The sequence below is a fragment of the Antrostomus carolinensis genome, unplaced genomic scaffold (genome assembly GCF_000700745.2).
Source record: "Antrostomus carolinensis isolate BGI_N321 unplaced genomic scaffold, ASM70074v2 scaffold6215, whole genome shotgun sequence".
NCBI classification, from domain to species: Eukaryota; Metazoa; Chordata; class Aves; order Caprimulgiformes; family Caprimulgidae; genus Antrostomus; species Antrostomus carolinensis.
Window position 1 is genome coordinate 10,534 of NW_010315681.1, and position 13,261 is coordinate 23,794.

General features: G+C 37.5%; 1 protein-coding gene across 1 annotated transcript in view; it reads left to right on the top strand.

Annotated features, from left to right (window-relative positions):
* Positions 1-5,839, top strand: part of NDUFS4 (NADH:ubiquinone oxidoreductase subunit S4) — an 8,366-nt gene extending 2,527 nt beyond the window's left edge. The window contains exons 2-3 of the mRNA XM_010168020.1: positions 2,303-2,376; positions 5,631-5,839. Of these exons, the coding sequence (XP_010166322.1) occupies positions 2,303-2,376; positions 5,631-5,734 (178 nt within the window). The 3' untranslated portion in view covers positions 5,735-5,839. The remainder of the gene's footprint in view (positions 1-2,302; positions 2,377-5,630) is intronic.
* The last annotated feature ends 7,422 nt before the right edge of the window (positions 5,840-13,261 follow it).

Here is a 13,261-nt window from a genome sequence, read left to right on the forward strand (position 1 = left end):
CCCCAGGTAGGCCAAAAGCAAGTGCTGTGTTAGACTTGACACTGCTAGGTCAAGGGTTTTGTAACCTAATTTGTTCATTTTTCAAGGAACTCTCGCAAAAGCTATTAGTGGACATTCTGGTAATTTCAAATTACTATTCAACACCCAGAAATACCTAAGAACAGTTTCTTCTCTTCAGATTTAATTTCTGCAAAGAACAGTTCCTAGTTGTTTTCCCAATAATATAATGGGATTAGTAGATTAGAGCCTTTTGGGGTCTAGGGATTAGGCCCCTTTTCCTCTGAACTCAGTATACTTGCTTACCTGTAGATCTTTGTTATATTTCTGTCATTTTATAGTCTCATTTGATTTTTATGTTGTATTTGTTGTTTCTTGGATATAGTTATTTTCAGTGAAAATTACCCAGTTGTAGATCTAAATAAATGGACCCATGGCATTGTTTTTTTAATTGGGAAGTTTCATTACAGGAATAGATAGTTCTTGAGTACATCTTTTAATATAAAGCCATAAACAAAGAAATACGGGAAATGCATGGTTTCCATTGTACAGGATCTCAGAACAAAATGTGGAATCCCAGTTTGTAGTGACTGATAAGACTGCTTAGGGCAGGCATAGGAAATCCTGCAGCACTGCTATTGCTGACACTATCAGGACATCATGCTGACCATTATGAACTCCAGTTTGCTCACAGATTATCAGAAATTTAAACATATGGATAGCTCATTTATGGAAAGAAATAAAAAAGCTTTATTTAAATTGAATGAAAGATGTTCCCACATGAAAATAGAAGAAATAATTCCAGCACAATCCTCATTTCCCAGCTGCCTTTAGAAGTTTTTCACCAAAATTGCAGTACTGAACAGGCACTGGTGTCTCACTACACTTCAGTCTTAAACTTCTTTGTTTCCCACTTCGTAGCGTTGAGAAGATTTTTCCAACCTCAGTCGTGGAAGAGAAGAATGATAAATAACACTTGATTCTTCACTGATCATGCCATGGACTAATTCTTAGTTTCTAATTCTCCTTACTGCCTTTATAAGAGAAATGTCTTTAAGAGAGCCCATCTTAGTGGCTTCTGAAAGTGTAATTTCTGCCTTTATCCTGTTGTTTGTTTTTATTAGGGAATATATTGGATATATAGTGAACTCCCATTTTTCTGTGTGTACATGAGATAAAATTACATTGTTGTCTTTGCTGGAAGCTAGATTCCCCTTCTTCCCCTCCCCCCTCTGCCAACCAGAGGCTTTGTCCTTTGGTGTAGAGAGTTCAGTGTATGTTTCTTTCATTGTTTTTCCTCTTCATTTATCTTTCTAGTTTCAAAGAAAGAACAGTTGAGAGGTAGCTCCTTCAACAGTTTGTTGCAATTTGGTCTTGTCTTCTTGATTGTTTCCCAGGCCCCTGTGCAGTGTTCTCTCAGGGAAACACTGTCTAATAATTGTGCTACTACAACTGGTATCTTATTTCTCCAAAAGTTTTGTAGTTAATTTTTAGAATGCCCCCCCTTCCCCCCCCCCCCGCCCAATCCTTTGTCATTGTTCTTAAATTGAGCTTTTTTAGCAACCAATAAGGCAGTTTGGTTTTTTAACTGAGATTTTAATTTGTTTCAAAAAGCTTTTTGCTATTTGATTCCTTTCAGAAATGCAGTTGAGGAGTAGCTGATCATCTAAAACTAACCACTGTGTATGTAGTTAGCTAGCAGTTTGTGTTTCTGAGCTTCATTTCCAGTAGTGGCCTGTGATCTGCTTGCTGTAGTGGAATAACTTCTGGAGGTCATGTGATCTCAACCAAAGTTGAACTCTTGGGTTTTTTTCACGTACTCTTTAGTCTCTGATTAATTCTTGCTCTGCTTACTTTGATATTCTGCTTTTTTCTCAATAAGTTTATTCTTCTGCTAGCTGCTCTACAGGCTTCTGGCCTGCTTGAAATGTTCAAAATTTCCTTAAGCCTCCCGATCTTTCAAAAAGAGAAGGACAACACAGCTTTAAAAATCAGAAAGATTGTTGCAGAGCAGTTATTACCTCAGCAGTTGGTTAGACATGTTTGTCTAACAAAAAACTTTAAAACATTTTATTTCTACAAGGAATTGGCAGGGAAGTTTAACAGACCGAAAGAGTGAAATAATACTCTGCAGAAATAAAGTTTTAATCCTGGAAATAATTTAAAATAAAGGGATTTTGAATGTCTTGTGAGGTGCTATACTACAAAAAGTTGTATGATACAGCATTTGAATTGCATTTGAGATACAGATATAATTACTTTATATTTTAAATGTGCTTAAAATTTGTCATCTGATTTCTTACAGAGCTGATCCCTTATCCAACATGGTTCTTACTTTCTCTACTAAAGAAGATGCCATTGCCTTTGCTGAAAAAAATGGTATGTATCGTATGTATTTGGTATGAGGAATTGAGCTTGCTATAGGCAATCTTGAACTCAAAGTATTAACAACAGAAGAAGCACAGGATAAAGTACCTTCCCTCCCTCTGTTCCACAAAATTGTTAGACCATTAGTGCTCTACTTGAGGAGGAGGAAAACGGGGGAATATTTCTGAGGGTGCTGAAGGTGTTGAATGCTAAAGGCATTGCACTTTCTGGAAAAGGGTTGCAGTCTCTGAGCCCTACCTTTGCAAGGCTTTTGCAGATATCTGTTTTGAATGAGAACTGAGCCTTGCTCAGGTCCTGGAGGAATATTAATACTTTATCTTTTAAGAGTATCCCAGGCTGGGGGTCCCAGCTACACGGCGGCAGGGTTTTTGCCTGGAGAGTTGATGTGAGCATCTGAATTCTAGTTAAAGAAGTACTGTCAGAACTGTTGTGAATGTTTGATAATCAGAAAAACTAAAATTAAGTGACTACCCAGTAAGCATGTTAGACTTTAGTTTTGGCCATGTTGCAGAATGGGTGTATTGTACAATCATATAATATCTCGAGTTGGAAGGGACCCATAAGGATCATCGAGTCCAGCTCCTCCCTGCTCCTTGCAGGACTACCTAAAACTAAACTGTATGACTAAGAGCGTCATTGTCATCCAGAGGCTTTTTGAGCTCTGACAGGCTTCATGCTGTGACCACTTCCCTGGGGAGCCTGTTCCAGTGACCCACCACCCTTTTGGTGAAGAACTTTTTCCTAATGTCCAGTCTGAACTTCCTCTTATGGGACTTTATTCCGTTTCCTCGGGTCCTGTTGCTGGTCACCAAGAGAGAGATCAGCACCTGCCCCCCCACTGCCTCCCGTGGGAAAGATGTAGATTGTGGAAGTTATACCTAACTCTTCCCAAGTACAATACTAAAAGTCTGAACCCTTACATTTGATGATTGTTTGTATTTGAGAAAAAGATAGTAGAAAAGCCAGTATCATTACTTAATATTTTTAATGCTAATAATGTATCAGAAGGACTGTATCTGTAAAGTTACTTGGTTATTTAGGCTTGTATTTTCTCACAGTATTGTGGTACTGCAAGCAGTATCCATAATCTCAGCCTTTTGAATATTCAGCAGTCCTGTTATGTCTTCCTCCTTCCCATATGAACCACTCAAGTTTTTCATTACCGAATTTCTTAAAAACCTCAAATTTAATTTATGCAAATCCTAGATATTGCAAGTATTTTACTAAGGCTGGGAAACCTAAGAGTTCTTTCTCACCTAAGAACTTCATTCACCTGAGGCAAGCTATCTGTCTGCTTGCCCCATCTGATACATTTTCTAATGTAGGAATAACAGCACTGAATACAGTAATGGGAGGGATCTCTGTTCAAAGTATGACAGCTGAGGATGGTCTGAAGTTGAGGCAAAGAGGAAACACTTGTAGCTGGTTGACATTATAAGTTTAGGCTCTCGACCTAAATTCTTTTTTGTCCTGTTTGACATCATTGAGGCAGTTGTTTAAAAACAGTTTTAGTAACAAGGATGGAGAATGTTTCTACTCCACAAATAACCTTTAGTCAGGTGATGAGGGTGTTCTTCCAGAGATTATGAAATCTGCTTTGTATCCACTTCACTTGTATGGCAGAGTTCTGGGCAAGAATATCCTCCCCGCCATTGTGGTCTTTTTGTAAAGGTGACCTCTGCTCTCTGTCATGAAAAACTGAAGGTGCCTAACTCAAGGGGACTGTTACAGAGCATGAAACCTTATCACATATGGTGTCCTCTTGCAATCCAAAGTTAGATGTAACTAACTTTGTTGATTTGGGATAGCTATGGCAGCCCAAGTCATTGTGCTGGTAGATGCAAATCCCTCTTGGAGGCACTCAGCTCCTCTCTATCTGGTGTATAAAAAGATGAAGCAATAACCTGGGGCTGTAGATTCTATTCCAGCAGCCAAGTGCCTCAAAGTTAGGTGTTACAGTGCTGAATATTGCAATACCAAAGCTTGTCTCTGGATCTAGTTCTGTCTGTTAACTCAAGCTTATATTTTTAATCAGAACAGTAGGCAAAAGCCAGTGCTCTCACAGATGGAAAGAATTCGGTTTTAAAACCTCTATTCCAATATTTCTTACTGAGAATAGTTAACTTGGAAGTTAACATTGGTTCAGCCTAATAAACACAAAGAAAATGTGTGACATTTGTGAATACACAAATTGAGGCATAGTGACTTGACAACTTGTGTTATCTTACGAAACATGTTTTGATGTGTAGATGTATCTTTAGTGTTTTCTGTGAACATCTTAGGTGTAAAAATTCATATATATATATATATATATATATGTTAAACCTTTTAGGACTTACCAAGTTTTCGTTCTAAAACTAAGAAAGAAAAGTATCATCTTATTGGTATCACTTAAAACTGAATACTTAACCACTTCTAGCTTCAACTCAAGTATCGCAACTTTGAGTGAAATGTTGCAGCTAAAAAGACCAAACTTTGGAATCCTGAGTGCTGCCCTGGCAACTTTCCAGGCACCTGGAGGCTGCAACCAATTTGCATTTTGATTTACATAAACACTAATGTCTCCACCTCCTCTTTTCTGACATTTTTTAGCATTTTTCTTGCTTAACTATCACATAATTTACTTGTCTTCTATCATTTGATTCCCTTTTCTTTTATTCCTAATTTTTTATGTTCTTATAAAAATGTTAATTATTAAACTCCTTTCTAATGCTGAAGTTTTTTCTTTGCTCTTCCTTTCTTTGGTCCTCCCACCTTTTTTTTTTTTTTTTCCCCTCTGGCCTTCCAAGGTCTCTCTTCTATCCCAGCTTTTGGGATTGATCTTCTGTATGCTATTTTTTCTCGTGTTTCCTTACCTGTACTTTCATTTCTTGTCCCAGCATACACAGAACCTTAGTGCTTCTGTGATGCTGTGGAGTTATGGAGCCATGAACCTGCAGGGCAGTCAGTGTTCCCTGTTGAGCTTTTCACTGATGTCTGTCAAGTTTTTTGCAGGAGTAAAGAAAATGGAGATACGTAGTGTGGTGAAATCTTATCAACTGAGAGAACAGGCATATGTCACATCTATGGCATTTCAGTATTCTTTGCTGCCAGCTACACTGGAAAAAACTAGTGGATGCCTACATGGAGAAAAAGATACAAAAATTAAACCATTTAAGTTGCTTTTGCTCTCTATTATATGCTGAGAATATTTAGAATTCTCTTTGTTTCTTATCTCCCCCCACTATTTCCCCTGTAACCTTCAGGCTGGAGCTATGATGTTGAAGAGAAGAAGAATCCAAAACCTAAATCCAAGTCTTATGGTGCAAACTTTTCTTGGAACAAAAGAACAAGAGTGTCTACAAAATAGGTTGGCATTGGCTGTCTGACTGTGAATAAAGTCAGCTGTGCTGTATTTATAGTCCATGTATAATACATCTCTTAATCTCCTAATAAATTTGACCTTTAAACTACAGATGCATCTTGTGATGTCTATTTAAAATGTTTTTGATGTCTCCAATTGAACCTGTTACAAACTTCCCTATAAATAGAGGAGATTTGGAGTGTTCATACTTCTAAAAAATTGCTGTACTAGGAATCTATCAAAAGGAATGTTTGAAATCAGCTGCAACTTTAAAGGTTATGGTTTATCGATGGTAATTTTATATTCACTATCTTGTTTAAACTTACTGCCTGGCATATATGAATTCTGTCAGTGGAAGCTGGGTTTTTTTCTTTCTCTTTCTATACAAGAGAAGATTGTCAACTGAAGAGCAAAGTATGACATATAAAACTTAACATTTGAGTATAACTTAGACTATTCTATATTAATGTACATTATATAACCTCCTTTCTGCCCAAAATAATGTAGTCCTTTTTCCATAAGCATTCATGACTGGAATAGAAAGCCCTGTTTTTGTGTTGATTAAGCTTAGTCCAAAAGATTGAGATTGTCATTTTCTCTCTGTGGTGTTCTTTGACAGTGAAACTAGCTCAGTTAAATATTGACAAACTTAGTTAAAGTGTTGGGTGCCTCACACAGCATCAGGATATCACAGAATCACAGAATGGTGGGGGTTGAAAGAGAACCCTGGAGATCATCTAGTCCAGCCCCCCCTGCCAAAGCAGGTACATCTAGAGCAGGTTGCACAGGACTGCATCCAAGTGGGGTTTGTATATCTCCAGAGAAGGAGACTCCACAACCTCTCTGGGCAGCCTGTTCCAGTGCTCTGGCACCCTCACAGTAAAGAAGTTTTTCCTCATCTTTAGATGTAACTTCCTGTGTTCCAGCTTGTGCCCATTGCCCCTTGCCCTGTCACTGGCCACCGCTGAAGAGAGTCTGGCCCCATCCTCTTGACACCCACCCTTCAGATATTTATAAACATTGAAAAGGTTCCCTCTCAGTCTTGTCTTCTCCAGGCTAAACAGACCAAGGTCTTGCAGCCTTTCCTCATAAGAGAGATGCTCCAGTCCCCTCATCATCTTCGTAGCTCTTCACTGGACTGTCTCCATTAGCTCCTGGTCTTTCTTGAGCTGGGGAGCCCAGAACTGGACACAATACTCTAGATGTGGCCTCATTAGGGTACAGTAGAGAGGGAGGTTATCCCTCTACGTGCTGTCCAATGCTCTTCCTAATGCACCCCAGGATACCATTGGCCTTTCTGGCCCCAGGGGCACACTGCTGGCTCAGGGTTAACTTGTCCATTAGGGCTTCCAGGTCCTTCTCCACAGAGCTGCTTTCCATATACTAATTATATAACTATAGTTCTGGTTTTTTTATTGCTAGTTACATGTTTATCTGCTTTGAGGTTTCCTAAAAAGAGGGCGATAGCATCTCAGCCATAACATATATAACCTAAACTCAGTTTGTCTTACATGTCGTTAAATCATCAATTACAGTAATGCACAGTATTATGTTTGTAATCCTTGGTTACATATCTATGGGTTTTGACTTACTCTATTCAACTTTTACTTAACAAATGGAGATACCAACACATTATCAGTGAAATCTATTACAGTTTGGGGGAGAGTTTTCTGCCCACTGTCATGGAAGAAACAGCTGAGACAGCTTTCTCCACACAGATCTAAAGAATGGTGTAAGTGTTATGCACTGAATTCTAGCTAAAAGAAGGCATAAAACTACCTTTTATTGTCCAGATTTGATTATATTCTTGTTTTGGTTTTAACCAGCTGCCCTATATGCTGGCTAACATTTGTTTAAAGTTAGTTTTTAAACAGTTTTTGACCCAGTTTCAGTGTAATCAACCAGTTGGCTGATGTCTCTGTTTTCATATCACAGACAAGAACTTCCTATTGAATTTTGAATGCTACATTGTGCAATGGAGCCTAAAGTCCTCCAGGAACTCCAGAGCACACCAAACTGCCAAACTGGAATCTCAAAAGTCCAGAATCTACTACATCTCTCTATTCCAGCTAGGCTTAATATGCTGATATTACTAAGGAGACAGTAATAAGAAAAGCCATTCTTCCTTTTCCCTTTTCCCTTTTTTTTCCCTGTTTCCCTTTTCCCCTTCTTTTCCCCTTCTTTTCCCCTTCTTTTCCCCTTCTTTTCCCCTTCTTTTCCCCTTCTTTTCCCCTTCTTTTCCCCTTCTTTTCCCCTTCTTTTCCCCTTCTTTTCCCCTTTTTTCCCTCCTTTTTCCCTCCTTTTTCCCTCCTTTTTCCCTTCCTGTTTGCAAATGAAGAGCAGCAAGATCTTAATTTAAGGTCTTCAGGCTTTATAAGATAGCTGTCAACATCAAAACTGAAAAGTGGATAGCTAATGCAGCAGAGGCATAGCTTGATTTTTGAAATTAGGTAGTCTAGGAAAATGGCTGATAAAAGTTAGATACCTAACATTATCTTTGGACACATAATATATGAAAATGCTGTATGTTAATCTATGCTTCTTTTAACTAGAATCAGTTTCATGTAAAACACAGGTTTTTTTGTTTGTTTTTTCTGCTGAGATAATGGAAATATTCAAAGGAGAATTCATTAAGTCCCTATCCTAAGGAAGAAAGCTTTTTTTTTTTTTTTTTTTTTTTTTTTTTTTTTTTTTTTTTTGTTTTTTTTGTTCATTATGATTCTGTAGTGTGCACCCCACCTTGAATTCTTTAAGTTGTGTTTGAGCCCAGACCATCTTTTCTTGTAGTCACTTTCCTAGGGCTTGGATATTTTTCTCCCATTAGATGGCTTCTTAAGAACGAGCATGCTGACAGTGGAAGAGTTGAGTATCACTGCTGTAGTCTTCAGACCCTAGAAGTGAAGTTGAGTGCAAAAGCTTGCAGAAGACAAAAGATCAGTGCCAACAGAATATATTTTAGAGATCAAAAAATTTAGTAGTTGCTGAACTTCATTCACATTTCTTTAGATTACCAGACTACTACAGCACTAGGCTTCAACTGAAATTGTACAAGATGATCTGACCATTTTAACAGCCTTCAGTAGTGCACGTTTCATTGGCAAGCTCCAGCTTCTATCTACTCTGCAGTGTGTTACACAAATCTGGAATATGTCAAAACAAAAGATACAACAGGTAAGCTAAGTAGTTTATGCTTAGACTTGTGTAGATATATCATGTGAAGTTCTGGAGGCAGAACTGCTACTAGACACAGTCCTTTCCTGGTTCTAGCAAATTATTCTGTAGTATCACCCGTTTTCTGAAAAAGGCATATTATCTTTGATTGCTGTCGCAGCCAGCTACATGTAACAATGAGATCTGGATTATTCCTGTCACATTTGGGTGAAAGTTCCTTCTTTTAAGAAAGTAGCAACATCGTAATATTTTTCTTCCCATATGCTGTTATTTTTATGCCCAACAGCTCTACAAGGTATGTGGCACTTACCATTTTTTTGTTTAATGTCTTTTGACCACATGAAAATTTTGATACATGAGTTTGAAAAGTTGGCCATGCCAGTAGTATACTTCTTTAAAACCAGAAATGTTTTGATGAAATTTTAACTTACTGACAAACCTCTTCTGTTTTCTTTTTTCTGCCTCACATGTTCATTTCCCCTTTCCTGACACTTTTTCTCCAAGTTCCTTGCAATGAACTCTATTCTGTTAATTGAATGCCTGTTTATATCAATTCAGTGACAGCCACAGAAGAACAAAAGCCAAAACAGCCCTGTTTAGAGCTCAGAATCAGTGTAATCTTTGTATTTTGGGGCATTTTTCTGCTGGAAGAAAATTCTCCCTGTTCTGTTGCTGACTTTAGATAACAATATCTACTTTGCAATGTAGGACTCCCTAAAAAATGTGGGTGCGTGCTACAAATACTTTGATATACTTTGCACAGTTCTGTTATGATAAAATTACATTTGCAGGATGCCAAGTTGTTCTGAAGGCTGACAGCATTCATAATTGCAACAAACGTTTTTTTTAATTATAACAAAGGCCCGCAACTCTCAAAGTCATGGTGATGTAATGGAACCCAAAGACTGTCAGGAAACTAAAAGCAGTTTCAGCTTTCTAGCAGTGTATTCCTTAACTCTGCAGTTTGATGGATAATTTAAAACAAATCAGACTATTAAGTGATACTATGAAATGGAAAATTTAATTACCCCTATCTGCAAAGTTTTGTCATGTGGTAGAAAAGGAGAAGCTAATTTGGACTAATTTTAGCTTTTGCTTGTTAGCTTCACACCAGGAACTTGTGTAGTTCAGTTTTACCAGAGATACAGTTATGACTTTACATTTTGTTACTGGGCATGCCAAGATACTTTGTTACTCCAAAAAGAAGAAAAGTGCAAATAAAGAAACCTGAAATAACCTAAAAAATAATTTTAGACAGTTGTATGGTAAGTTATAATACGTCTGGTAAAGCAGCTTGCTTTGATAAGTCCCTGTTCTTATTCCAGTATTCTGAGAGGGGGTTATTTTTAATTGGTACTTGATTAATGCTGGAGTTTATCATCAACATCACAAGATTTCTGAAAAAATGTGCCTACAGCGACTTAATAGAACCAAAAAAAGCATGTTATCTTCAAATTGTACTAAAATGTAGGTTTCAGTTGGATTTAAATACCAATTCTTCACATGCCTGTTCATCGTGAGGGAAGGTAGAAAGGTCCCTGCCTTGAATCTTTCCTGCACAGAAGGTGTGAATGAAAATCTTTTGGGACAAGTTGATTAAAATAAATACAAAGGTCAGGCAGCAGTCTTGTTAGAGTTCTCAAGGAATTCAGATTGGCTGTACTTAGTACTATTTGCCAGTATAGCATTCAAACATTTCATGCTGTTGTGTTTGTCAGTGTTTTGTGATTAAGTAAACTCTTTAGAGTGAAGAAATGACCACAAATGATTTCCACTTTGAAGCTCACAGAGATTTACTACTGACCATCATGGTCTTCGGTGATCACTGGATTTTTAAAAACAGGTTATCATACCTAGATATTTGTGTGCGGATTCAAAATTACTATCTAAAATTGCATGATATTTAAATGAAGATTAAATATTTTTGTGTACATGTAGTTTACCCTCGTAAAACATCCCAGTAAAACAATGGCTTCACTTGATAAATAATTCTTCTTAATTGTACCACTAAGTCAGAAGAGGTGAAGACAACTCTTTGTTCTGGTATTATGCCTATAAATACTGGAAGATATTTTAATTTCTCTGTATTAAGTAGAGAAGATGAGAAAATTCTTAGCGTGTCTATCAAGTAAAGCAGTTGTCTTTTAGCATACCTTGGTTGTGTGTTACAAGAATAAGTATGCAAAGTTATAGTCAGTCTACTGAGATGACTTTTCCAATCAAATGCAAACTTGTCATTGCTGCTTTCTGCCTTAACCAGCTAAGGAAAGTAAAACATCAAAGTGAGAAATACTGTAAATTTAAAAGCAGAACATACCGCTTGTTACAAGCAGTGCCTAATAAATTCCCTGCTTGGTACAGCACCTTTTCTGATGAGTTCTTGTATGTTTCACTGTTTTGGTTTACAGATGGTATGATGTTGTTGCCAAATAGGTGTTTTGTCAAAATTACAAAACTGCTCATAAATGAAATTTATTTTTTCTTTCTTCCCATTTTCCCCACTTGACCACTTTTATGGCTTCACTTAGGATGTCTGGACAGTGCTTGAGAAAGTATTTTGGAGTGATACACGTGGATGGAGTAATGCTGCATTTACAGGCCCTTTGCCTTGCAGAGTGTCTTACTCAGTCTGTTGCATGGATCATTCAAGTTTTAGCTTTTTGATGGTGCGTTTTTTCTCTCTCTGGCAAGACGGATTTCTAGATTTCTCTTATTGGGGTACAGATAGCAAAGGTCCTTTACCAGTCAGCATCCTTAAGTGTAGCCTTCAAATACATAAAATACCCAGTAAGTAGAACAGACATAAAATTTATAACAAGTGAAGAACCTTCACTGAGACACTGTAAAAGAAACTACTAAATATCTTGCCAATTCAACTGAGTAAGTTTTCATTAATTTCCACTTTCACAATCCTTAGTTTTCAGCTGCTCTTTGCAGCTATACATAAAACAGAATTTGGGAGCAAAAGGTACATTTGCTTCAATGGGGACTACTGAACCACAGCTCTGAGAATGTACAGTAACTAGATTCCATGAGCTACACTTCCACAAGTGTAGTAAATCTGTAAGTAAAAAAAAAAAAAAAAAAAAAAAAAAAAGAGTTATTTTAAGTAACTAGGCCATAAAAAGCAGAACGCCACTGGGAATATAACCAAAATTTTTAAAATAACAGTAAACTGGAAACAACTTTGCTGCAGTCCATCACTGTAACTTGATGTAAAACTGCAAATACCAACATCTTGCAGTATCTGCTTTAAAGTGACGTGATGTGAGAACTACCCAGCTGTCCACAATGTGGGTATCCACACTTAAACTAGGTTCCTTTGATAGCTGGTGTATTTTGAATAATTTAGCTAGTATAGAAATCTGAAGATGAGAGATGGGCTTTAGAAGAACCTGTTTGTCTGTTGCCATGGGTGTGATGCTTGTCTCAAAAGAGAGACTAAACAAGTTACTGGGGGGAAAAAAAATCATTAAGAGTTATTAAACACATAAACACCACCTCCAGCATAGAAAGCACAAATGGCTGGAGGCTGTGAGAATACTCAAAGGTACGCGACTCGGCAGGCATCCTTACATCCCGACAGAGCTAGACAGCTGTTTATTTTTTCTCCCCATCAGAAATGAGACCTGGGCTAGACAGAGCCACTATAAACACCTTTACATTCTTGTAACCACTTACATGACTATAGAGACTAGTTAACCTGCTGCCATCTCCACTGTAAACACCTGAAGTTCAATCATCAATACCACTCTTCATGTCTGAGAGATAATTAAGTTCTGATCAGTTGAACTGTCAAATTTATATCTCTATGTCTGAATCTCCTTGCTCTGCACAACTTAAGATTGAATTGCATACATATTTTTATATTGTCATGTTTTCTCAAGTTCCTTCAGGTTTTTTTCACCTTATTTAAAAACGATGGCTGAAGCATCTGCTACAAAGAATGGCTACAAAATGCCTTTTTTACTTTTTGTTTTGTTTTTTGTTTTTTAGTTTCCCCTCTAGACTAGTAGTTTGGTTCAGTATCAAAGTCCTGCTTATGTCTTAAGATTCCATATGCTTTTTGAAGGAGGCATAGATGCTACCAGTGGGTGCAGTAGAGGAATGGAGAGTTAGATATACTCACTTCTCTTGATGTGACCTCAAAAATAGCATCCTCACTTCTCATCAGTGCCTACCTTTGGATTTCAAACTGATAAAGAAGCACAGGAGAGAGAAAGTGCAGAGCCCATGTTTGAACTTAAGCCTTTATCTTCCTGAAGAGAACTGGGAGAAGACCATGGAAGACAATATAGGAATCCCATTTCAGGAAAGGCAGATGAGTTACTATCTGATATATTATGAAAGAAAGAGCTGAGA